Source organism: Salmo salar, chromosome ssa09 (genome assembly GCF_905237065.1).
Source record: "Salmo salar chromosome ssa09, Ssal_v3.1, whole genome shotgun sequence".
NCBI lineage: Eukaryota > Metazoa > Chordata > Actinopteri > Salmoniformes > Salmonidae > Salmo > Salmo salar.
Genome location: NC_059450.1, coordinates 87,924,418 through 87,949,977, shown reverse-complemented (window position 1 = coordinate 87,949,977; position 25,560 = coordinate 87,924,418). Strand labels below are relative to the sequence as shown.

At 45.7% G+C, this 25,560-nt stretch overlaps 3 protein-coding genes, 1 long non-coding RNA gene and 1 other non-coding gene across 18 annotated transcripts; 2 read left to right on the top strand and 3 right to left on the bottom strand.

The window, feature by feature from the left end:
- Positions 1 to 3,775: 3,775 nt before the first annotated feature.
- Positions 3,776 to 6,301, bottom strand: LOC106612157 (serine/threonine-protein kinase Nek4-like). The gene is made up of 4 exons (XM_014213088.2): positions 5,159 to 6,301; positions 4,772 to 5,002; positions 4,427 to 4,624; positions 3,776 to 4,348 (listed from the first exon to the last, which is right to left on the bottom strand). Exons 1-4 carry the CDS (start codon positions 6,162 to 6,164, stop codon positions 4,296 to 4,298), a joined length of 1,488 nt encoding a protein of 495 aa, XP_014068563.2. The 5' UTR covers positions 6,165 to 6,301; the 3' UTR covers positions 3,776 to 4,295.
- A 9-nt stretch (positions 6,302 to 6,310) lies between these two features.
- On the top strand, positions 6,311 to 16,280 carry LOC106612159 (uncharacterized). 11 transcript variants are annotated; one of them, XR_006771077.1, is made up of 6 exons: positions 6,516 to 6,944; positions 7,033 to 7,152; positions 12,757 to 12,871; positions 13,698 to 13,780; positions 14,388 to 14,486; positions 14,779 to 16,280. It is a non-coding gene; the product is annotated as an uncharacterized protein (transcript). The 11 variants fall into 11 exon arrangements; XR_001330237.2 differs by adding an exon at positions 6,311 to 6,432 and having other exon boundaries at positions 6,883 to 6,944; positions 13,698 to 16,280; XR_001330238.2 differs by adding an exon at positions 6,434 to 6,498 and having other exon boundaries at positions 6,883 to 6,944; positions 13,698 to 16,280.
- Positions 11,692 to 12,612, bottom strand: LOC123744673 (uncharacterized). The gene is made up of 3 exons (XR_006771078.1): positions 12,544 to 12,612; positions 11,788 to 12,007; positions 11,692 to 11,730 (listed from the first exon to the last, which is right to left on the bottom strand). It is a non-coding gene; the product is annotated as an uncharacterized lncRNA (long non-coding RNA).
- A 2,162-nt stretch (positions 16,281 to 18,442) lies between the features above and the next one.
- LOC106612158 (NTF2-related export protein 2) lies at positions 18,443 to 22,132 on the bottom strand. 2 transcript variants are annotated; one of them, XM_014213090.2, is made up of 4 exons: positions 20,283 to 21,889; positions 19,413 to 19,499; positions 19,107 to 19,251; positions 18,443 to 18,896 (listed from the first exon to the last, which is right to left on the bottom strand). In XM_014213090.2, the coding sequence occupies exons 1-4, from the start codon at positions 20,283 to 20,285 to the stop codon at positions 18,712 to 18,714; spliced, it is 420 nt and encodes a 139-aa protein (XP_014068565.1). In that variant the 5' UTR covers positions 20,286 to 21,889; the 3' UTR covers positions 18,443 to 18,711. The 2 variants fall into 2 exon arrangements, with proteins under 2 accessions (XP_014068565.1, XP_014068564.1); XM_014213089.2 differs by lacking the exon at positions 20,283 to 21,889 and adding an exon at positions 21,916 to 22,132 and having other exon boundaries at positions 18,446 to 18,896.
- A 448-nt stretch (positions 22,133 to 22,580) lies between these two features.
- Positions 22,581 to 25,560, top strand: LOC106612161 (26S proteasome non-ATPase regulatory subunit 10). Of its 3 annotated transcripts, none has more exons than XM_014213096.2 (5): positions 22,581 to 22,789; positions 23,666 to 23,764; positions 24,109 to 24,255; positions 24,469 to 24,645; positions 24,751 to 25,560. In XM_014213096.2, the coding sequence occupies exons 1-4, from the start codon at positions 22,676 to 22,678 to the stop codon at positions 24,637 to 24,639; spliced, it is 531 nt and encodes a 176-aa protein (XP_014068571.1). In that variant the 5' UTR covers positions 22,581 to 22,675; the 3' UTR covers positions 24,640 to 24,645; positions 24,751 to 25,560. The 3 variants fall into 3 exon arrangements, with proteins under 3 accessions (XP_014068571.1, XP_014068568.1, XP_014068569.1); XM_014213093.2 differs by having other exon boundaries at positions 22,582 to 22,789; positions 24,469 to 24,635; XM_014213094.2 differs by lacking the exon at positions 23,666 to 23,764 and having other exon boundaries at positions 22,584 to 22,789; positions 24,469 to 24,635.

Sequence of the window (25,560 nt, the reverse complement as noted above, 5' to 3'; positions counted from 1 at the left end):
CATCCCCAGTCATCTCTACGGCCTCTGATCTGGTGGACTCACTAAACAGAGAACATCCCCAGTCATCTCTACTGCCTCTGATGTGGTGGGCTCACTAAACACAAATGCTTTGTTTGTAAATGATGTCTGAGTGTTCGAGTGTGACTCTGGCTATCCGTAAATAACAAAAACAAGAAAATAGTGCCGTCTAGTTTGCTTAATATAAGGAATTTGAAATTATTTATACTTTTACGTTTGATACTTAAGTATACTGAAAAAAATACTTTAAAACTTTTACTCAAGTAGTATTTTACTGCGTCACTGTTATGTGAGTAATATTCTATTAAGAAATCTTTAGTTTTACTCAAGTATGACAACTGGGTACTTTTTACACCTCTGCCCACCGGTTTTTCCAACTTTCCATAATGCAATGATGAGCAAGCTGAGACAGAAGACATAGGTCACAGGTCACCAGTAAGGTCTGAAAGATCTGGTTGAGTCCCAAATGGCACCCTATTCCCTATACAGATTTAGACCAGAGAGCTATGGCTCCTGGTCAAAAGTAGTGCACTATATAGGGAATAGGATGCCATTTGGGACTCATCCAGATCTTTCAGCCCTTACTGGTGACCTATGTCATCTATATGTGTGTGTACGTAGGAGGAACAAGTGATACTAATTGTTTAGCTCCAGTTGGTCACAGCTGAGCTAAATAAAGCCTATGAGGTGTGAAGACAGACATGAAACTCCTGATTCAACCACATGGGAGGGGCTTATTACTGTGTGCTTTTAGGGGATTTTCTAAAATGGTCGCAGGCTGACTTTTAACCAAATGTAGCGCAATCCATTGCATAACTTCCAACAGTTGGAAAGCTAATTTCCTCTCTGGCCAGTAGAGGGCAGGACAGAATGTTGTTCCCTCCCGCTGTATGAAATGTTGATCATTATTATTAAGTGCAAGATGTTTGTGTCTGGGCGGGTGTTTGTCCTCATGGAGATGTGCAAAGGGAAGGGATCACTGCTGTCGCCTCGCTTTCCAACCAAGGTGCAAGAATTGAGGAGCAAACCGAAGGAGCGAGGAGATTCAGCAACACAGAGGACAATGGAATTGAATAAAAAACAGCTTTATTGCTAAACGTAGAACCAGCATGTTTTGGCTTCAAAGAAAAACCTGATGAAGGTGAAAGAACCAGCGTGTTTCGGCCTATGTTTAGCAATAAACACGCTTTTTTCATTTAATTCCATTGTCCTCCAAGTGTTGCTGAATGTCCTCTCATCATGGAGATGTGTGAATGGATCTCGATGAGAATATGATGCAAAGGAAAACATTTCTGGGTTATGACAGGAAATCATGAGACAGCAGAGATAACATCTCATACTCTGAAACAACGCTACGTCCCAAATTAAACCCTATTCCCTATATAGTGCACTACTTTTGACCAGGGCCCATAGGTAGTGCACTATATAGTGAATACAGTGCCATTTGGGACGTGCAGCTATCCTCTGAAACAATTTCTGCAACCCCGCGACCCATGCTATGGAACACAAATAGATTAGGGTGTCTAACAGGCATTACCTTACCTACATCTCTGCTGGTTGTTTCAAACTCAGCAGAACAATGACAGACCAGACGAATGTGCTGATAAAGATTCCTCTATCATAAACTCTGCATAAAAAGAAACATCCTCTCTCTGTCAACTGTGTTTATTTTCAGCAAACTTAACATGGGTAAATATTTGTATGAACATAACAAGATTCACAGACATGTGACTAACAGAAATGGAATAATGTGTTCCTGAACAAAGGGGGGGATCAAAATCAAAAGGAACAGTTAGTATCTGGTGTGGCCATCAGCTGCATTAAGTAATGCAGTGCAGCTCCTCCTCATGGACTGCACCAGATTTGCCAGTTCTTGCTGTGAGATGTTACCCCACTCTTCCACCAAGGCACCTGCAAGTTCCCGGACATTTCTGGGGGGAATGGCCCTAGCCCTCACCCTCCGATCCAACAGGCCCCAGACGTGCTCAATGGGATTGAGATCCGGGCTGTTCGCTGGCCATGGCAGAATACTGACATTCCTGTCTTGCAGGAAATCACACACAGAACGAGCAGTATGGCTGGTGGCATTGTCATGCTGGAGGGTCATGTCAGGATGAGCCTGCAGGAAGGGTACCACATGAGGGAGGAGGATGTCTCCCCTGTAACGCACAGCGTTGAGATTGCCTGCAATGACAACAAGCTCAGTCCGATGATGCTGTGACATACCGCCCCAGACCATGACGGACCCTCCACCTCCAAATTGATCCCGCTCCAGAGTACAGGCCTCGGTGTAACGCTCATTCCTTCGACGATAAACGCGAATCCGACCATCACCTCTGGTGAGACAAAACCACGACTCGTCAGTGAAGAGCACTTTTTGCCAGTCCTGTCTGGTCCAGCGATGGTGGGTTTGTGCCCATAGGCGACATTGTTGCTGGTGATGTCTGGTGAGGACCTGCCTTACAACAGGCCTGCAAGCCCTCAGTCCAGCCTCTCTCAGCTTATTGTGGACAGTCTGAGCACTGATGGAGGGATTGTGCGTTCCTGGTGTAACTCAGGCAGTTGTTGTTGCCATCCTGTACGTGTCCCGCAGGTGTGATGTACCGATCCTGTGCAGGTGTTGTTACACATGGTCTGCCACTGTGAGGACGATCAGCTGTCCGTCCTGTGTCGTGGAAAATTGCAAGATTATGTTATAATGGTTGTTTTATTCGACAGAATAGAGTATTCTTAACTATTGTGTGTGTGTTCTACTGAGGATGGGCCTCTATGAGATAGCACTGACAGAGGAGATTTACGATGTCTTTAGGTAATAAAGCCTGAAGAGCATTCCAGAGAACATGAGCTAATGGTTCTGTTCTATACCGTACCAGGGAGAGATGGTTCCAGTTTGGAGTAGGAGGACCAGACACTGGTCTATACAATGAAAACTGTTGACACAGCAGTTGCTGTCTGCTATGTTTTATAGATATCTTTCATACAAATCTTAACCTTGTGACCATTCTATGTATCTGTTGTTCATCATGTAGGTTGAGAGGGGTGTATCTTGGCTATAAAAGATCTTTGTACTTTTGTGTTGTCACTTTCAATGGTTCATTAGAGATGGCGCATCATTGAAAGTCAAGTGCTATTGCAAAGCTCTTATTATTAAAGATGTAGTATAAGTATAACTCTGACTGGTGTGTGAAGTTTGTTTCTCCTCATTTGGTAATGCAGAAATTAGCCACCACACCTGTCTGCCTGTAGCGCTGTCTTAGGTGTCTCACAGTACGGACATTGCAATTTATTGCCCTGGCCACATCTGCAGTCCTCATGCCTCCTTGCAGCATACCTAAGGCACGTTCACACAGATGAGCAGGGACCCTGGGCAACTTTCATTTGGTGTTTTTCAGAGTCAGTAGAAAGGTCTCATAACTGTGACCTTAATTGCCTACCGTCTCTGAGTGTCTAACGACCGTTCCACAGGTGCATGTTCATTAATTGTTTATGGTTCATTGAACAAGTATGGGAAACAGTGTTTAAACCCTTTACAATAAAGATCTGTGAAGTTATTTGGATTTGTACAAATTATCTTTGAAAGACAGAGTCCTGAAAAAGGGGTGTTTCTTTTTTTGCTGAGTTTAGCATATTGCCAAACATTTCAGTAAAAATTTATGGGATTTCTTCTTCAGTAGTACATGAAGTAAAACATTTTGAGACAACATAGAAATGCATTTACATGGAAGTAATTAAATAGATAAATAAGGAAAGTTTCTACTTGACATCATAAGTGAATCCATTTTCTTTATTTTTCAAGCACCTTCTACAGTTCCACTGCTTCCGGGAGGGAACAAATAAAAACCCCTTCAGATTTCTGCTTACTTCACTTCAAGGTATTTTGAAGGAGGGTGTTCCCACAGATGTTCACACTTCAAGGTGGTATCTCCTCTAATCTTTGAACTTGCTACCGGTGTCGTGAAACCTCAAATCAGTTTGGGCTGTGAACTGCCACAGTAACTCAGGGTATTTTCCCCTCCACAGTTTCAATGAAAAGCCTGATAGCACCCTCTTCTGTTTACAATGTTAGGAACCATGATGGATGACAAATCATTCCCCAACATAAACTTGCGGCATTGTAGGCCTACAGGTAAAGTCATGGTGCATCAAGTCCAGGTTTGGAGGTTGGTTCCACCATTTAAATGTTTTGAGTTTACCCTCTTGGTTGAGAGTGAATATGAGATTGCAGTTTTCCAGGTGGTCAGGTCCCCAGCGTGTGTTTAAAGTGTGGCTGCTGGTCTTCAGGGCTGAGACCGTTCGCTGATCTGCTCGTAGAGAGAGGGGCCGATGACCTCTGCAATGACACACATAGACACTCAACAACACAGGCAGGCACACACAAACACATACACACTCACACACACACACTTACCCATGATATAGGTGTCTCTCAGAGTCTTCAGCGTGACAGCCACGCCCCCTGCGTCCCTCAGCTGAAACTCCTCCCCATCACCCTCTGCAGGGAGCTCCAGAGCAGCGCCAGCATAGTGGCCCACCATCATCACATCCTCGTCTTCCTCCTCCTCAAAGTCATCAGGGTACTCACTAGGGTCCTCCGCTTCAGGGGTCACTGTACACAGACGTGAATGGTTGATTAAAGTACTGAACTGTAACCCTTTATAATGGATTATAGTGGATTATCTATGAGGATCTAGCACACAACTTTTGAGTGACCAACACATTGTTTATTAGGCCTAATTGTCTCTATCAGATGTACCATTATCTTCCATAGAGACATCCTCTGTGACAGGGTTAACAGGTGTAGAGGTTGCCTCGTCCTCTCTGTGTTCCTCTATGGAAGACAAGCTGTTGTCGCCATCAAAGTCCTCAGAGTAGTCAGACTGACCTACGCTGTCCACATCACCCTCTACCTCCTCATTATCACTGGGACAGGGCTCTGTACTGTCCCCCTCCTCCCCTGTATAGGAAGGTGTGAGTGGAAGTGGTCCTGAGAGAGAGAGAGAGAGAGAGAGAGAGAGAGAGAGAGAGAGAGAGAGAGAGAGAGAGAGAGAGAGAGAGAGAGAGTGTCACACAAGCACCAAAGACAGCATACAAACACAATAGGGCCTAAACAATGCAAGAGTTAAGCATGTAATCAGAGTACCAGAGTTACTGTCACTGCTGCTGTCCTCCTTCCATTCTGCAGTCACGGCCATGGTCTTATCTGCAGGTGAACTCACAGAGCCAGGTGTTCTCACAGACTCACAGACCCGACTAGAGAGGGGTATGGATCTCAAGTCTACATTATCATACACTGCTAACTCTATCTCCCTGTGCTTGACAAACTCCCTGAGATGTTCCCGTACATAGGTCGTGTCCAGTATGGTTCCAGCACTAGGTCTGTCCTCAGGCACCGGACAGAGCAGTATCTGGACCAGAGAGGTGATGCTGTCTGAGTAGGTCTGGGGAACAGGGCTGTACTCTCCTCTGATGATCTTATAGAGCAGACTGAGCAGGTTGGAGGCAGCGAACGGCGGTCTGAGAGCACAGATCTCATACAGCAAGCATCCCAGTGCCCAGACATCAGACTTAGAACTGTATGGGACATCCTGACACTGCTCTGGACTCAGGTAGCTGGGGGTACCAACACAGGTACGAGCCATATCCACTGTGTTGGTCATTATCTTGGATATCCCAAAGTCCCCCACCTTTACCACGCCTCTCTTAGTTAGAAGCACATTGGAGGTTTTGATGTCCCGGTGGAGGATTCTAGCTGAGTGAATGTAGCTGACTGCCATGGTAACCTGTACAAACCACTCCATTATCATCCACTCTGGGAAATAGTCCCCTGTCTTTCTCTCCTTGACTTTGTCATCCAGTGTCCCTCCATCACAGTAGTCCATGACTATATAGATGTATCCATCATTTGAGTCAAAGACAGCCTCGCTGCAGGTCACTATGTGAGGGTGATTCAGCTTCCTGATGATTTCAGCTTCTTGTAGGATGGCGTCTTTGGTCTTTGTTTTGCGAGAGTCGTCTGCTTGTATTCTTTTCACTGCATGCAGTTTCTTAGACTCCGCGTGTTTCATCAGGAATACTTCTGCTGCTCCACCTCTTCCCAGACACAGAATCTTCTTGTACAATTCCATTATCGTTACTAAAATGTTCATTAGTTATCAGCCATCTCAATTAATGAGATTTAAAAAAAGTTACATTCCATGTCTTGGTGTGAAGTACAAGTACTTGTATCAGAGAAAATCTCGCACAACAAAAACAAAAGTCACCTTGAACCTTGTGTTTAGTCTGATTCCCATAGTAACCGTCTGGCTCAGCCCACCGGAGAAATAACAGGGGTTTTTATTGGTCGAAAATGCTGTTGTGTTTAGAAACTTTTCCAGTGAAGCTTAATAACATTGTAATTTACCCCAAGGAAACCCGGTGAGCACACATCATAAATAGCCTTTTAAAATCAATATGCATGGGAAAACGATGTAATATTAAACGGTGCGTATAGGAAATTAGTATTGTTCAAAACATCTAAACTGGATGATGCATGCGCAATTTCTCGTTTACTTCCGCGCAGTTAAGCGCACATTTATGATAAAGCAGAAACAGCACGACAAAGCGTGTCTTGTAGTAGATGGCTATCTGGAAGTTATATTTCCAGTTGTCCATTCATTTTATGTAAAGGGTATTTTCAAGAATGCCACCTTGGTGGCAAGGGAGGCAAAGGTTACTTTATTCTTCACTAAATCGACTAGGCATGTTGGATTGAGAAACATGCTAACTAGCTAGCTAACTTTACAACACAGCCTGTGTGCAGTTAGCTAGCAGCTAGGTAGCTATCTCCATGTTAGTCATGTTATTATGTTGAACGTTATCATTCAGGTGGAGGAGACAAAGAAAAAAGGAAGAGAAGACGATAAAAGGAGGCACTTCTGTTAAGGCAGGTAGCGAGTCTATGCAATGCCACACATTCTAGCTAACGTCTCATTTGAGCATAGACAGCTAACTATGTTGTTTTAATGTATTGCCCAGCTCAGACATATCCTGTGTGAGAAACATGTTAAATGCATGGAGGCGATGGAGAAACTGAAGTCCGGGGTTCGCTTCAGTGAAGTGGCCTCCCAGTACAGTGAAGACAAAGCCAGACAAGGGGTACGAGAGCCTTTCCCATGCACCAACTAACAGACATTCACCCTTACGATCTCTCAAATGTGTATTGGTTTATTATGGTAGTGTAATGTATTGGTTTATCATGTAGTTGAATAGGGTGCTGTCTGCTAGTATCCAAAAGATCCACTGGATGGTATCCTCTGTCTTGCTGTCTACCACTTATTCGTTTTTCAATAATATTGTTCGGATGAGAGAACTTGGGGTGTATTCATTAGTTGCAGACTGTTGCAAATCTTTTGGTCTGTTGCAAAATGTTTTTGCAGCTCTGCACAGATTGTGGGGTTAGATGGCAGAAGCGCATGATGAAGTGGACTCTGAATACAATAGCGGTATAATCAAGGAGAATTGGAGTATTGCCCTAAATAATGGAAAACGGAGCAAAGTAGTGTACAGTGATGAGAATGACCCTTCGTATCTAATAGGTGTACTGTTTGTTAATGAGCAGCTGAGCAGAGTACCAACCCTGAATAAACCATTTTAGTTATCCAAACTGGTGCAGAATGCTGGGTAAAGTGAATGCTGTGAGGATCACGAGAGGAGGGCTTGTTTATATTTTTTGTGCTTCTGAGGATCAGAAGGAACGTGCGCTGTGTCTTAACCTATTTGATAAGTTTGAAGTGTTGTGTGTGTGTCTTCGGAACAGGGCACCCCTCAAGGGGATTATCTGGCGTCTCGTGGGAATTCGATTTTCAAGAGATGAAAAATATTCCTGGAGTGATTTGAAGCACGTCGGGTGAATGGTTTAAAAAGTGAAGAGTCTATCTATTCTTTTGGTTTTTGATATGGAGTCTCTCCCTACTCCAGTGCAGTTGGGGTATATAAACTACAGAGTCAGAGCATTTATCCCAAGACCAACGCAGTGGGATCATTGTAAAGATTTTGGTCATGTAGCAAGTGTTTGCAGAAGGGAGAAGCAGAGATGTCCAAGTTGTGGAAAAGATCATATATGTTATAAAAGTGATGAATATGTGACATGTTGAAATGGTGGTGGGAACCATGAAGCCACGTCTTTCTAACGCCCCACAACGGTGAAAGAGAATGAGGTGTCCAAAGTCAGGGTTGTACAGAGCATTTCATATGCTGCAGCTGGGAAAAAGGTTGAGAGTTTGAATGGCGCACCAGAAGAGTCTATGGTGGTGGATAGACCTTCACTGCAGGCTGCAGGTGTTTCCTTTCACCAGCAGGATCCTGACATTTAAAGGTTAAGGTGGACTTTGTGGCCTTTATAGCTGTGGTAATTAATGGCACTGCCAAGGTGGAGGGAAGGTCCAGGAAGATAGAAATCATAGTGGATGCGGCGGAGCGGTTCCTCGGACTGAAAGAGTTCTCAGCGAAGGAGTTACATGGAATATTGGAACAAGCCGTACCAACCTCTCAGGTCCTAGAGCCTGAGAAGGGGGATATGGAGAATTAAACGAAGGAAGAAGTGGGAGTTTTGTTTGTTTTGGCAATGTACTCTTTTTTTTTTAGGGTGGATTAAGTTAGTTTCACTATTACTATGGATTTTTTTATTTTTTTTAATGGGGGGGCAATACACCCGTCCAGTTGGTGGCGGCAATACACCTTTTTGGGTTGTAGTCCGCCATAAAACCCACAGAACAAGAATTGTGGGCCCTTCTGAATGTAGGCTATGCGATTCAAAACAATCCACCGCTTCTTTTTAACAAGCTAATGATCCTCTGTGGCCAAATCATGCTTTCTGCTGTAGTAGACTATTTTAGGAGTCAGCTAATTAGGCTATATCATTTTGCCAATTTAATTCCGTTTACTTTAGGGAAAGCTTAGCTTCCCCTAGCCTTATGGACACACCGCCTATGCATTTTAATGTGGCAGAAACACAACCGGTCATGATGTTTTCATCTGCTTGTCAAACAATCACTTAACAAAGGCGGTCCTGTAGGCTACTTGTGCACATTAGTTCACTCAGAAAATAATTCCAGCATCCAAACCCCAACAGTGTTTGCAGAAGGGAGAAGGTGTATGCACCCGCAATTTGATGAATAGAAAGAGACAGCAGTTCTAAAACACCTGGTGTATTGTAATGGCATTGTGGGATTGTCATTAGGCCTCCATGGTTGTCCACACACGCCTCGGTCTCGGCCACTCATCTTGACAAAATGTAGTGTTCTACTCAAACCACAATGCAATTTGGGTCTTATACCACCCAGTTTCCAGCCAATAAGCACATTTTTATGCAGCTGACATGCAGTAATGTTAAATCATTGTGTAATAGACTATAGCTTTTGGGGCATGTAGTATTAATTGTTTTGCCGTTACACTGTACCCCCACTATTTATTTTGGTGGAACGCCGTACTGGACCATACCGCCTTACTATCACCCCTGAAAATGTCTGTGAATGAATACCCATTGAGTTGTTTGCTGCAGAAACTTACTTTGGATACAAAGTTGTCCACAGCTCTCGTAACATACACGATACAATGAATGTGTTTGACATTACCTCGCTTTTTATTCATGCAACCAACGGTATACCACTGAAAATCCAAGTAATTTAATAACCTAAAATTATATCAATTCAATAATACAACCCCTTTAAAAAAGAACCTAGAAGCACCAAGCAGGAAGTAAGAATCCTGCTTTGCCAGCTCATTGGCCCAGGAATATGGAATCAGATGATGTATTGTTTCCGGGTTCCCTTACTGGCAGAGATCACAAAAGGTAACTGTCGGTCAATTCGTTCTGGCAAGAGGGATCGACTGACCGGGCTTGGCGGCTGAAGATAAGGATGTTTCGAGCTTGCCATGTAAACAGGGTATTATTTGCTAGCTGGCTACTGTAATCTTAATAAAAGCGTAATCCGTATGCAGATCATTGACATTTTAAATGAATAGATTCAGCTATTTCAGCCACATCCGTTGCTGACAGTTTTATAAAATCAAGTGCACAGCCATGCGATCTCCATAGACAAACATTGGCAGTAGAATAGCCTTACTGAAGAGCTCAGTGACTTTCAACGTGGCACCGTCAGAGGATGCCGCCTTTCCAACAAGTCAGTTTGTCAAATTTTTGCCCTGCTAGAGCTGCTCTGTGGAAATGTCTAGGAACAACAATGGCTCAGCCGTGAAGTGGTAGGCCACCCAAGCTCACAGAACGGGACTGTGGAGTGCTGAAGCGCGTAGTGCGTAACAATTGTCTGTCCTCGGTTTCAACACTCACTACCGAGTTCCAAACTGCCTCTGGAAGCAACATCAGCACAAGAACTGTTCGTTGGGAGCTTCAAGAAATAGGTTTCCATGGCCGAACAGCCGCACACAAGCCTAAGATCACCATGCACTTTGCCAAGTGTTGGCTGGAGTGGCGTAAAGCTCGCCGCCTTTGGACTCTGGAGCAGTGGAAATGAATTTTCTGGAGTGATGAATCACGATTCAGTCCGATGGACGAATCTGGGTTTGGCGGATGCCAGGAGAATGCCGGTTTTTGCCGGTTCTCACTTGTAAAAAGTTATAATTTAGGGTTAGAAGTTAGTTGCAGGGTTAGAGTAAGGGGTTGGGTAAGGGTTTTTAATTTAATTGTACCTTTATTTAACTAAGCAAGTCAGTTAAGAACGAACCACTACGCTCTAACCACTAGGCTACCTGCCGCCCCAGGTTAGGGAGAATAGGATTTTGATTGGGAGTCCATTCCCTTTTTAATGGAGCCTCCTGACATACTGTACTAGTCAACTACCCTCTTGTCAAAATAACAAGAGGTCTAGAACAGGTAGACAAGAGAATCCTAACCTAATGATCTTATTGATAGATCTAACCTGACCATCCCTGATATCCAACCTGATCATCCCTGATATCCAACCTGACCATCCCTGATATCCAACCTGATCATCCCTGATATCCAACCTGACCATCGCTGATATCCAACCTGACCATCCCTGATATCCAACCTGATCATCCCTGATATCCAACCTGATCATCCCTGATATCTATCCCTGATATCCAACCTGACCATCCCTGATATCCAACCTGACCATCCCTGATATCCAACCTGACCATCCCTGATATCCAACCTGACCATCCCTGATATCCAACCTGATCATCCCTGATATCCAACCTGACCATCCCTGATATCCAACCTGACCATCCCTGATATCCAACCTGACCATCCCTGATATCCAACCTGATCATCCCTGATATCTATCCCTGATATCCAACCTGACCATCCCTGCTATCCAACCTGACCATCCCTGCTATCCAACCTGACCATCCCTGATATCCAACCTGACCATCCCTGATATCCAACCTGATCATCCCTGATATCCAACCTGACCATCCGTGATATCCAACCTGACCATCCCTGCTATCCAACCTGACCATCCCTGCTATCCAACCTGACCATCCCTGATATCCAACCTGACCATCCCTGATATCCAACCTGATCATCCCTGATATCCAACCTGACCATCCCTGATATCCAACCTGACCATCCCTGATATCCAACCTGACCATCCCTGATATCCAACCTGACCATCCCTGATATCCAACCTGACCATCCCTGATATCCAACCTAATCATCCCTGATATCCAACCTGACCATCCCTGATATCCAACCTGATCATCCCTGATATCCAACCTGACCATCCCTGATATCTATCCCTGATATCCAACCTGACCATCCCTGATATCCAACCTGACCATCCCTGATATCCAACCTGACCATCCCTGATATCCAACCTGACCATCCCTGATATCCAACCTGACCATCCCTGATATCCAACCTGACCATCCCTGATATCCAACCTGACCATCCGTGATATCCAACCTGATCATCCCTGATATCCAACCTGACCATCCGTGATATCCAACCTGACCATCCCTGCTATCCAACCTGGGATCAGGGATAGATATCAGGGATGATCAGGTTGGATATCAGGGATGATCAGGTTGGATATCAGGGATGGTCAGGTTGGATATCAGGGATGATCAGGTTGGATATCAGGGATGGTCAGGTTGGATATCAGGGATGATCAGGTTGGATATCAGGGATGATCAGGTTGGATATCAGGGATGGTCAGGTTGAATATCAGGGATGGTCAGGTTGATATCAGGGATGGTCAGGTTGGATATCAGGGATAGATATCAGGGATGGTCAGGTTGGATATCAGGGATGGTCAGGTTGGATATCAGGGATGGTCAGGTTGAATATCAGGGATGGTCAGGTTGGATATCAGGGATAGATATCAGGGATGGTCAGGTTGGATATCAGAGATGGTCAGGTTGGATATCAGGGATGGTCAGGTTGGATATCAGGGATGGTCAGGTTAGATCTATCAATAAGATCATTAGGTTAGGATTCTCTTGTCTACCTGTTCTAGACCTCTTGTTATTTTGACATATCCAACCTGACCATCCCTGCTATCCAACCTGACCATCCCTGCTATCCAACCTGACCATCCCTGATATCCAACCTGACCATCCCTGATATCCAACCTGACCATCCCTGATATCCAACCTGACCATCCCTGATATCCAACCTGACCATCCCTGATATCCAACCTGACCATCCCTGCTCTCCCTGTTTTCACGAACCCTTTTTCTTCACATATTAATACCTTTTATTTTCTGTTCCAACATTAGGCCTACTCTGTTTGGATTGAGTGGACTGGAACCAGACGGCATCAGCCTAAAGTGAGCCCCTACTTGTCTCTGGATCCTTGGCATCGATAAGGCTCCTCTCCTCATTTCCTCTCAGGTTCGGAACTAATCGGAACTAGGAAACTCTGAAATGTCCGACTTGCTATCTGGTTGAACGCAGCCCGTGTATAACTTCAACCAGTTAGCAAGTCGGAAATGTCAGTTTTCTAGTTCTATCACTAGAATGCAGAAATAATGCCACACACGCCCATCACAGTGCCACACACCCCCGTCACAGTGCCACACCCCCCCCGTCACAGTGCCCCACACGCGCCCCCGTCACAGTGCCCCACACGCGCCCCCGTCACAGTGCCCCACACGCGCCCCCGTCACAGTGCCCCACACGCGCCCCGTCACAGTGCCCCACACTCGCCCGTCACAGTGCCCCACACACCCTGTCACAGTGCCCCACACACCCCCGTCCCAGTGCCCCACACACCCCCGTCCCAGTGCCACACACACCCCCGTCCCAGTGCCACACACACCCCCGTCCCAGTGCCGCCGCACACACCCCCGTCCCAGTGCCGCCGCACACACCCCGTCCCAGTGCCGCCGCACACACCCCCGTCCCAGTGCCGCCGCACACACCCCCGTCCCAGTGCCGCCGCACACACCCCCGTCCCAGTGCCGCCGCACACACCCCGGTCCCAGTGCCGCCGCACACCCCCCGTCCCAGTGCCGCCGCACACACCCCCGTCCCAGTGCCGCCGCACACACCCCGTCCCAGTGCCCCACACACACCCGTCACAGTGCCCCACACACACCGGTCACAGTGCTACTTATGCCTATTGTTGCGCTCAGTTCACATGAAGCTCCATGTCTTCTAAATGTCTTCACGGTTTACATAAAACTACCTCTCTTTGCAACACATTATCTTCACCCAGCTCTAGCTGACCTAAAATAAACAAGGAAGCGCACTTCCTCTATTCAAATAGGAGGAGAAGATTGTCTGCTAAATGACTAACAGGTGAGCCCGAGCCTCTGAGATCAGTTTTACCTCTCAGCCCCTAATGGTAGATGTTTACATTGGCAGAGGGTGAGGTGATCTTAGATCTGTGCTTACTAGCAACTTCTAACTCCAGCTATCTCAAGTCTCTCAGCCTATACGGGTGCTTCTGATCCATTCTAACTTCTGACCTCTAACCACTGCAGTGAGCAGAACTATATGATCAGTGTTGTGTTATGTCATGGACGATGTTCATGGCCCTACAGATCATCACAGGCCAATTATGCCATTGATATATGGTTAAAATGTAATGAAATGACATGTACATATGAAGACTAACCTGGAAGGATGAAATATGAAATTATTATTATTTGCTGAATTGATCAATTCTGATATCAAATTGATTGAGATTATAGATTGAATAATTGATAACTGATAGATTCATTCTCATGGTTATGATGAATACTTATGATCCTAAATAACTCCATTCTGCTTCATATTGAATTCCTATTGAACTGAATTGCTGAATTACCTCATTAGGTTAATAATGACAATGAATGTTATGATTTGACTTTTGTGATTATGAATTTGATTGGATACATGTTATTCTGTTTCCTTTGTTATGCAGCACAGACAAACTACCCAGTAAATATGTGGTTAAAGGAATTCCTGCCTCGGTCTCCTCCATTCCTGTCACCTAATCCATGACCTGTTCACCTTCACTATTGTCAGTCATCCTACCTTTCCAGCTACACACAGATTCCAATCATCTTTCCCTGTTTGACCGCTAGGTTTTATGGGTATTATGGCACCGCCACTGTTGGGCCTTATGCAGGCTGTCGCCGCTTTATGAATGCAAATTTGCCTAACAGGATCATTGAAACACATTGTTTAGTAAAATTTCTATACAAACTTTCTAAATGTAGACAAAAATCTATGGACAAGTTAATGGAAGCATGGCTATGTCTCAGATTGTAATGACCTTTCTCTCGCTCCTTCCTTCCTTCTCCCTCCTCTAGTTTAACTCCAGAGGTTTGAGATCCCAGTGAAGGTCCAGCTCAGCACAGAGCCCTGAGACAGGCATGGTGACTGATGCCTTCAAGCTGAAGAGGAAAGAGTTAAAGAACCACTACCTCCAGCACATAGAGAGGATGTATGGGAGGCCGTAATGTAATGACCTACAACTTCACCTAATGCCAATAGTGCACTACTTTTGACCAGAGCCCTATGTAGGGAATAGGGTTCTACTTGGGGTGCAGACCTTGAGAGATGAAGGGTGTGCAGGCTTTCGCTCAGAACCTGCTCTAACAGATTTGATTCCGCTAATCATGGTCTTGGTTACAAGCAGCCAATTAGTTGAATTTGGTGTTAGTTTGAGCAGGGCTGGAGTTCAGTAGTAGGGTTGGCGACCCCTGACCTGAGCCAAAGTCACCAACATTCCGCTGTTAGTTTATGTAGTCTCAGTCGGTGCCAGTCACGTTTCTGCTTCAGCTGACGTGTTATCTTGTGGCATCCTATTCCCTATATAGTCCACTACTTCTGACCAGAGCCCTATGTGCCCTGTTCAAAAGTAGTTACCTACAAAGTGAATAGAGTGTAATTTGGGATGCAGCTGTAGTGTTGTTCAATAGAGAAGCCGTTAGGTACCCAGGCTGGTGGGCGTGGAAGCCGTTAGGTACCCAGGCTGGTGGGCGTGGAAGCCGTTAGGTACCCAGGCTAGTGGGCGTGGAAGCCGTTAGGTACCCAGGCTGGTGGGCGTGGAAGCCGTTAGGTACCCAGGCTGGTGGGCGTGGAAGCCGTTAGGTACCCAGGCTGGTGGGCGTGGAAGCCGTTAGGTACCCAGGCTGGTGGGCGTTGAAGCCGTTAGGTACCCAGGCTGGTGGGCGTGGAAGCCGTTAGGTACCCAGGCTGGTGGGCGTGGAAGCCGTTAGGTACCCAGGCTGGTGGGCGTGGAAGCCGTTAGGTACCCAGGCTGGTGGGCGTGGAAGCCGTTAGGTACCCAGGCTGGTGGGCGTGGGTGGAAAGAATACCCCTATTAACCAGTTTGAGCGCGTCCAGTTCTGCCCTGCATCGTTGTCATTAGGAAAAGACACTGATGAGTCCTAACTGTAGAAAGTCCTCAACTTTCACCAACAAACGGAACATTGAGGAAATGGAACCATTCCAACAGTCAGCGTCTACCTACCATTCCAAACTAAGCTGTTTGTACCCGTTTTGTAACAATGTATTTTGGAATATCTGTGTATTCTTTCTCTGTGTATGCTCTCTCTGTGTTCTGTAAATACGTTGTTGCTCATCGATTTGGTCAATGATATAGTTCTGCTGCCCTCTAGTGGTAAGATGGCAGTAGTGACATTACTGTGCCTTGCAGAGCTCTCACTTCCCAGTGGCTGGTTATTTATGAAGAATGTTACATCCATCCATTGAGAAGAGCCAAGTCATATTTTGATAAACTGAATTGTTCAAATCTCAATGCTTGTCCGTTTTACTTTTCAATACATTCTTACCCTATTAAACATGATATTTGGTTTGTTTTGCATGTGTCACTCAGGGAAGGTATAAATATATTATTCGGCATGTTTTCCCCCAGGTCGAATGTATTAGTTTGATCTCCAGATGATTATGAATTGTTTAAACCGTATCCACCTTCACTCCAGAGGACACGCGGTTCATTAGGCTGAACCCCAGAGGACACGCGGTTCATTAGGCTGAACCCCAGAGGACACGCGGTTCATTAGGCTGAACCCCAGAGGACACGCGGTTCATTAGGCTGAGGACACGCGGTTCATTAGGCTGAACCCCAGAGGACACGCGGTTCATTAGGCTGAACCCCAGAGGACACGCGGTTCATTAGGCTGAGGACACGCGGTTCATTAGGCTGAACCCCAGAGGACACGCGGTTCATTAGGCTGAGGACACGCGGTTCATTAGGCTGAGGACACGCGGTTCATTAGGCTGAGGACACGCGGTTCATTAGGCTGAACCCCAGAGGACACGCGGTTCATTAGGCTGAACCCCAGAGGACACGCGGTTCATTAGGCTGAGGACACGCGGTTCATTAGGCTGAACCCCAGAGGACACGCGGTTCATTAGGCTGAACCCCAGAGGACACGCGGTTCATTAGGCTGAACCCCAGAGGACACGCGGTTCATTAGGCTGAACCCCAGAGGACACGCGGTTCATTAGGCTGAACCCCAGAGGACACGCGGTTCATTAGGCTGAGGACACGCGGTTCATTAGGCTGACCCCAGAGGACACGCGGTTCATTAGGCTGACCCCGAGGACACGCGGTTCATTAGGCTGAACCCCAGAGGACACGCGGTTCATTAGGCTGACCGAGGACACGCGGTTCATTAGGCTGAGGACACGCGGTTCATTAGGCTGCCATAACTTTACTCCCACTCTCTTAGAATCGGAACACAGGTTTACATCCCACTGTAATTCAGTGCACATTTAAATTGACTAGAACAATTACCACATGGGAAATAGCATTTTGTTTCATTACCTGAATACTGAAAGTAATGTTATGAGGCTAGTAAGATATTGACATGTCTTCGTAAACAGTTTTCATTCCAGGGGTCACATGCTTTGGTGGTAAATAAAACATTTTTGTATTTCTGACTACTTTGTTGTATTTATTTTATTACAAAAGACTTTAGGTACACAGTACCTTCATTAACATACACAGTGTAACTTCAAAGAAAGGGCATATTTACCAACTACTATAAGACTGGTAGATACTGGCATAAAAAACACCATCTTAAAGCAGGGTTGTACTCATTAGGTACCAAACAGACTGAAACTTGTCTATTGTGTGATTATTGGACTTCCGAGTGGTTCAGTGGTCTAAGACACTGCATCTTAGTGCTAGAGGAGTCACTACAGACCCTGGCTCAGTGGTCTAAGGCACTGCATCTCAGTGCTAGAGGAGTCACTACAGACCCCCTGGCTCAGTGGTCTAAGAAACTGCATCTCAGTGCTAGAGGAGTCACTACAGACCCTGGCTCAGTGGTCTAAGACACTGCATCTCAGTGCTAGAGGAGTCACTACAGACCCTGGCTCAGTGGTCTAAGACACTGCATCTCAGTGCTAGAGGAGTCACTACAGACCCCCTGGCTCAGTGGTCTAAGACACTGCATCTCAGTGCTAGAGGAGTCACTACAGACCCTGGCTCAGTGGTCTAAGACACTGCATCTCAGTGCTAGAGGAGTCACTACAGACCCTGGCTCAGTGGTCTAAGACACTGCATCTCAGTGCTAGAGGAGTCACTACAGACCCCCTGGCTCAGTGGTCTAAGACACTGCATCTCAGTGCTAGAGGAGTCACTACAGACCCCCTGGCTCAGTGGTCTAAGACACTGCATCTCAGTGCTAGAGGAGTCACTACAGACCCTGGCTCAGTGGTCTAAGACACTGCATCTCAGTGCTAGAGGAGTCACTACAGACCCTGGCTCAGTGGTCTAAGGCACTGCATCTCAGTGCTAGAGGAGTCACTACAGACCCCCTGGCTCAGTGGTCTAAGGCACTGCATCTCAGTGCTAGAGGAGTCACTACAGATCCTGGCTCAGTGGTCTAAGACACTGCATCTCAGTGCTAGAGGAGTCACTACAGACCCTGGCTCAGTGGTCTAAGGCACTGCATCTCAGTGCTAGAGGAGTCACTACAGACCCCCTGGCTCAGTGGTCTAAGGCACTGCATGTCAGTGCTAGAGGAGTCACTACAGACACGCTGGTTTGAATCCAGGCTGTATCACAACCGATTGGGAGTCTCATAGGGCGGCGCACAATTGGCCCAGCGTTGTCTGGGTTTGGCCGGTGTAGGCTGTCCTTGTAAATAAGAATGTTCTTAACTGACTTGTCTGTTGGTTAAATAAAAAATAAAATGCTTTTTTTGTAGTCCGTTGCCATTGTGTGCCCTAATGAGTACGACCCTGAAAGCAGATAAAAGTAGGCCTCAGCTACTCCAGTCCTGGAAGCGGAAACAGTCACTGGCGATCTTCCAGACAGGCTGGTCACTGGTGGGAAAAGCCTGGGCTGTGAGGAGAAAGTTCTGATTGAAGTAACGCTGCTTTTGTCCGTCAAACTTCACCTGTCCTGCTGTCACCACCAACAGCGTGGTCTGGCCCTGGGTTGCCTGTTCTGTATGGGAACATAAGGAGTGGCGGTGGCCTCGTTTCACCATCCTGATCATGCAAGATCACATTCTGTTTCTCTATTGTCTGATTATTTATACTTAATATGAGTCATTTCTACTTTAAAACATGTTCCCATGTTTTTTGAATGTATAACATCTCATGTTTACATTGTAACTGAAGAAATCCCAATAAAAATTTAGGGAAAGAATCTCACCGTGCACTGGCTGACAGTCAAGAGTCTGGACACTGAACTCGCTGGAGGGAAGCGACTGAAAGAAGTCCCCAAGAGCAGACTGCCCTGACACAGCATTCCCATTCCAGACCAGGGTTGCTTTGTCCAAGTAGAGCCGTATCAAGTTCTGGGTGAAGATCAACAGTAAGGAGTTAGCTATCTAGCTACAGTTGAGATATTTCAAGACGCTCACAAAGAAGTGTTTTCCAAAGTAGGGTTCCCGAGGGAGGTGTTTGTACCAGTGTGGTTCAATGCATTCACACAGAGCCCAGGTGAATCAGTACCTACCCTCCTTTTCTTGTCCATGCAGTCATAATATATGTTGGTGAACTCCTCGGAATACCTGCATGACGCATCAACGCGGGTCCTGAAATCCTGGAGAAGGGACAAGAGGTGTGATTGATTTTGAATGACAGCCATTAACAACTTGGTCAATACAGATATATGCCTTAGATTTGATTTTTTAGGGGGAATAGTCAGACCATAGAAATACATATTAGAACAAATTTTATTAAATAGGATCTGTGTCAAACCATAGCAACCCTGCTGTTACAGAGCCATGGGTAACAGCAGGGGAATGTCTAAAACTAGATATTAAGCCTGTAGAAATTATAATGGGCCTATCAGTTTATAAAGCCTGTAGAAATTATAATGGACATATCAGTTTATAAAGCCTGTAGAAATTATAATGGACATATCAGTTTATAAAGCCTGTAGAAATTATAAATGGACATATCAGTTTATAAAGCCTGTAGAAATTATAAATGGACATATCAGTTTATAAAGCCTGTAGAAATTATAAATGGACATATCAGTTTATAAAGCCTGTAGAAATTATAATGGACATATCAGTTTATAAAGCCTGTAGAAATTATAATGGACATATCAGTTTATAAAGCCTGTAGAAATTATAAATGGACATATCAGTTTTAAAATAACTGGCCTTTTTTTCACCAGTACATTGCTTTTGACAAACAAATTGGTCCCCAGAAAAATCTGTGCGGGCCTCCCTAAATTTTGAAATCCCGATGTGGCCTTTGAGCTGAAATGATTGGTCTCCCTGTAACCCAGGGGTGGGCAGTCTTCCTCAGATCAAATTATGGCACAAGAGGTAGTTGTGTGCTTGCACTGTAAGAATGTCACTGAGTGGCAGCTCACCATGATGAAGGCCTGTAGGTAGGTGGCAGTTCACCATGATGAAGGCCTGTAGGTAGGTGGCAGTTCACCATGATGAAGGCCTGTAGGTAGGTGGCAGTTCACCATGATGAAGGCCTGTAGGTAGGTGGCAGTTCACCATGATGAAGGCCTGTAGGTAGGTGGCAGCTCACCATGATGAAGGCCTGTAGGTAGGTGGCAGTTCACCATGATGAAGGCCTGTAGGTAGGTGGCAGTTCACCATGATGAAGGCCTGTAGGTAGGTGGCAGTTCACCATGATGAAGGCCTGTAGGTAGGTGGCAGTTCACCATGATGAAGGCCTGTAGGTAGGTGGCAGCTCACCATGATGAAGGCCTGTAGGTAGGTGGCAGTTCACCATGATGAAGGCCTGTAGGTAGGTGGCAGTTCACCATGATGAAGGTCTATAGGTAGGTGGCAGTTCACCATGATGAAGGCCTGTAGGTAGGTGGCAGTTCACCATGATGAAGGCCTGTAGGTAGGTGGCAGTTCACCATGATGAAGGCCTGTAGGTAGGTGGCAGTTCACCATGATGAAGGCCTGTAGGTAGGTGGCAGTTCACCATGATGAAGGCCTGTAGGTAGGTGGCAGCTCACCATGATGAAGGCCTGTAGGTAGGTGGCAGTTCACCATGATGAAGGCCTGTAGGTAGGTGGCAGTTCACCACGATGAAGGCCTGTAGGTAGGTGGCAGTTCACCATGATGAAGGCCTGTAGGTAGGTGGCAGTTCACCACGATGAAGGCCTGTAGGTAGGTGGCAGTTCACCATGATGAAGGCCTGTAGGTAGGTGGCAGTTCACCATGATGAAGGCCTGTAGGTAGGTGGCAGTTCACCATGATGAAGGCCTGTAGGTAGGTGGCAGTTCACCACGATGAAGGCCTGTAGGTAGGTGGCAGTTCACCACGATGAAGGCCTGTAGGTAGGTGGCAGTTCACCATGATGAAGGCCTGTAGGTAGGTGGCAGTTCACCATGATGAAGGCCTGTAGGTAGGTGGCAGTTCACCATGATGAAGGCCTGTAGGTAGGTGGCAGTTCACCACGATGAAGGTCTATAGGTAGGTGGTCCTGTGTGGCTCAGTTGGTAGAGCATGGCTCTTGAAACGCCAGGATTGCGGGTTCAATTCCCATGGAGGACCTGTAAATTGCGCCGGATAAGAGCGTCTGCTAAATTCCTGAAATGTAGATGGCACTACACCATGATGTAGGTTAGTGGCAGCTCCAGTGCCGGTAGGCCTTCCTACAGCCTGGCATGGAGTTATTTACTTGTGTGGGTGTCAATTGATTCTACGTATTTATGTGGAAGCAGCGGCAAGTCAAATTTCCTCTCAGGGACAAAGAAAGTATATAATATCACAACTGGCAGGGTTGCTGGTCCAAACTAATGGTGTAACGTCATATATAAATCATTGATTCAAACCCGCCTTCTCTGTCCAATCTCGTTAGCTGCATTGGTGGGATAATCCCACAGTATCAGGCTTTTGTGAACAGTGTCCCGCATTTAGGGTTTGTGTAACTAGGTAGCTTTACAAATATATAACCTAATAACTAAAAACGTAGCTACAATAAAGAACACGAGTTTAGCTTATTCTAGTTAGCTGGCTAGTCGATAAACTTACAATTGTTGCAGCCATAGCTGTAGAGTTGTTTTCGTTGTCTTTCCTCGTCAAATGGACAGGCAATTTCTACATTTGCGAGATATATCAAATACCACAGAATGCAACTTCAAAACCACGATGTTTATGAAAATTAGTGTGATTCAACATAATTTTTATGTGGACGATCGAGTGATGTAATTACTTCCGCTGGTTATAGATAATGTTTCTTCAAAATAAAAGTCCTTTGCAATGAACTTTACTTTCATTGCTATGCATGCCAGTCTCTCTTGGCTAAGAGTTGAGGAGAGACTGACTGCATCACTTCTTCTGTTTATAGGAAACATTAATGTGTTGAAAATCCCAAATTGCATTTTTTGCAATTTGCATTTGACATTTTAGTCATTTAGCAGACACTCTTATCCAGAGCGACTTACAGTAAGTAGTGAATGCATACATTACATACATTTTTTTTTTGTACTGGCCCCCCGTGGGAATCGAACCCACAACCCTGGCGTTGCACACACCATGCTCTACCAACTGAGCCACAGGGAAGATTTCCCTTTTCCCATCATTTTTAAAACATTTTCCAAAGCGCTGCTATTCCGGTCCCTCCACAAATAGTGGAGCAAAATTCCCACCATGCTGCTGGAGGCTTTTATTCTAAAACCTTGATTTAACCGCACTTAACCCGGAAATAGAATCTAGGTAATTTCCTGAATCATGTTGCTGTTTATTTCAGTTCAATTTGCCGCATAGTGAGTTGAGCTAGCTATCGTTTGTAATGGAGCAAACTGTTTCAAATGTGGAGGTCTGTAATTTAGCCTTCACTGGGGAATTTGACAAATTAAAGGCATGCATTTTAACGGATAAATCGCTCGCTTGCAAAACGGACCAGGTAAATGATCATCACTTGAATTGAATAACCAGTTAACGTTAGCTCGCTGCTTCAGGCAGCAGTCAGTTAGCTGCTACACTATATATACAAAAGTATGTGGACACCAGTTCAAATGAGTGGATTCGGCTATTTAAGCCACACCTGTTGCCGACAGGTGTATAAAATCGAGCACACTGTCATACAATCTCCATAGACAAAAAATTGCAATATAACGTTAATTGCCTAACTGAAGAGCTCAGTGACTTTCAACGTGGCACCGTCATAGGATGCCACCGTTCCAACAAGTGAGTTTGTCAAATTTCTGCCCTGCTAGAGCGGCCCCGTCAACTGAAAGTGCTGTTATTGTGAAGTGGAAACTTCTAGGAGCAACAACGGCTCAGCCGCAAAGTGGTAGGCCACATAAGTTCACAGAATGGGACCGCTGAAGCGTGTAAAAATTGTCTATCCCTCGGTTGCAACACTCATTACCGAGTTCCAAACTGCCTCTGGAAGCAACGTCAGCACGATAACTTTTCGTTGGAAAATTCATGAAATGGGTTTACATGGCCGATCAGCAAGACACAAGCCTAAGATCACCATGCGCAATGCCAAACCTCGGCTGGAGTGGTGTAAAGCTCGCCGCCATTGGAGCAGTGGAAACGCGTTCTCTGGAGTGATGAATCACGCTTCATCATCTGGCAGGCAGACAGATGAATCTAGGTTTGGCAGATGCCAGGAGAACGCTACCTGTCCGAATGCATAGTGCCAGCTGTAAAGCTGGCACTATGATTTTGGAATGAGATGTTTGACGAGCTGGTGTCCACATACTTTTGGTCATGTAGTGTGTATTTGCTGATACATCCACATGTCCCCTTCCTTATTCCTCCGATCTCCCAGGACCAAAGGACCGCTCTCCACTGGGCATGCTCGGCAGGACACATCAAGATCGTAGCATTCCTGCTGGATCTGGGGGTGGAAGTCAACCTGCAAGATGATGTAAATATTGCAAAGTCATTGTCTGCAACATTGGAAAATTATATTGAGTTGTTGCATTGCAATAATTTGATCTTAAATTGGCCTTCAATTGATGTTGTAAGTGTAGTAGCACAGGTGAGTAGATGAGTTGGTTATAAGTATCTTTTGGTAGTAGTTTCCCCTACATGCAAGTCTATTTCTACAGCCTCTGCCAATCTGGAGACTCTGGACCTGTATGTTACAGGAGATACACTCTAACCACTGAGCCTGTGGTTCATGCCTGCTCAGTTACTCCCTCTATCACTATATTACTATCCTAGAAGAAGAAGTTACTGTCCATCTGAGACTCTTGTCCTTATCCCCAGGCCAGCTGGACTCCCCTCCACATCGCAGCATCTGCAGGCAGAGAGGAGATAGTGAAGTCACTGATTAACAAAGGAGCCCAGTTGAACTCAGTCAACCAGAACGGCTGCACCCCTCTGCACTACGCTGCCTCCAAGGACAGATACGAGGTACACCAACACTGGATCTGATTTCCTCAAGTGCGTTAGTTAGTTGGCACATGGCTAGTATGTCTGTCTTGGGATTGAATGTTGCTAGTTCAATCCCTGTCAGAACCAACTGTGTTCCCCTGGCTTTGCTACAATAGTTATGCAGCTATTAAAGCAGAAAATAACTGTAACGTTATGTTGGTTGGTAATGCACATGGTTTGTCTTCTTCACAGATCGCCCTCCTGTTATTGGAGAGTGGCGCGGACCCTAATGTCACAGATAAGCTGGAGTCTACTCCCCTACACAGAGCCTCAACCAAGGGCAACTGCCGTCTGATCCAGCTGCTGCTTCAACAGAGCGCTTCAACCAACATACAGGACTCTGAGGGAAACACTGCACTGTAAGCACTGGTGTGTGTGTGTGTATTGAAGGTGTATTCTAGATGTGTGTTGAAGCTATTTTCTACACTTTTTATACTGTTTATACTCCATGCTAAATATTTCTGTCTCCCCAAGCCACCTGGCGTGTGATGAGGAGCGTGTGGAAGCAGCGAAACTCCTGGTGGAGAACGGAGCCAGCATCTACATAGAGAACAAGGAGGAGAAGACGCCATTACAGATCTCTAAAGGAGGTCTGGCCACACTGCTGAGGAGGATCGTAGAAGGAGGAAACGTCTGCTCCACCTGACCACACACTGAAGCAGCGAGAAGATCCAGTCGACAGTGGTCTAAATGGGCTTCCTCTCATCTCTCCATCCATTCCTCTCATCTCTCCAGCCATTCTCCTCATCTCTCCAGCCATTCTCCTCATCTCGCCATCCATTCTCCTCATCTCTCCATCCATTCTCCTCATCTCTCCATCCATTCTCCTCATCTCTCCATCCATTCTCCTCATCTCTCCATCTGCACTGATTTGAGAAAACAGGATGAACTTTGCCATATTGTTTTGACCAATCCTCTATATTCCAGTCCGGGGGGGTGTTGATTTTCAACCATTCCAGTTACAGATCAGTGTAGATGAAGGAGACGAGGAGAAGAGAGTTGGGATATGAGGAGGGTACTGTGGACTATTGAGATACAGACTGTATGGCAGCATTTTTGTTGGAGGAAAGAGCAATTCTGACTGGACTGGAGGTATCTCAGACTGACCATGATAATATCCTACAGCTACTTTCCAGAGGACCCTATGTTGTATGACATTTGAAACTGTTCTAGAAATGCAGCATAAAGCTTTTTTTTTAAAGATGCAATAAGTTGGTGTCTTAACAACTTTGATTAAATGAATCACCTCGTCTACATACACGACCGGTCAAAAGTTTTAGAACA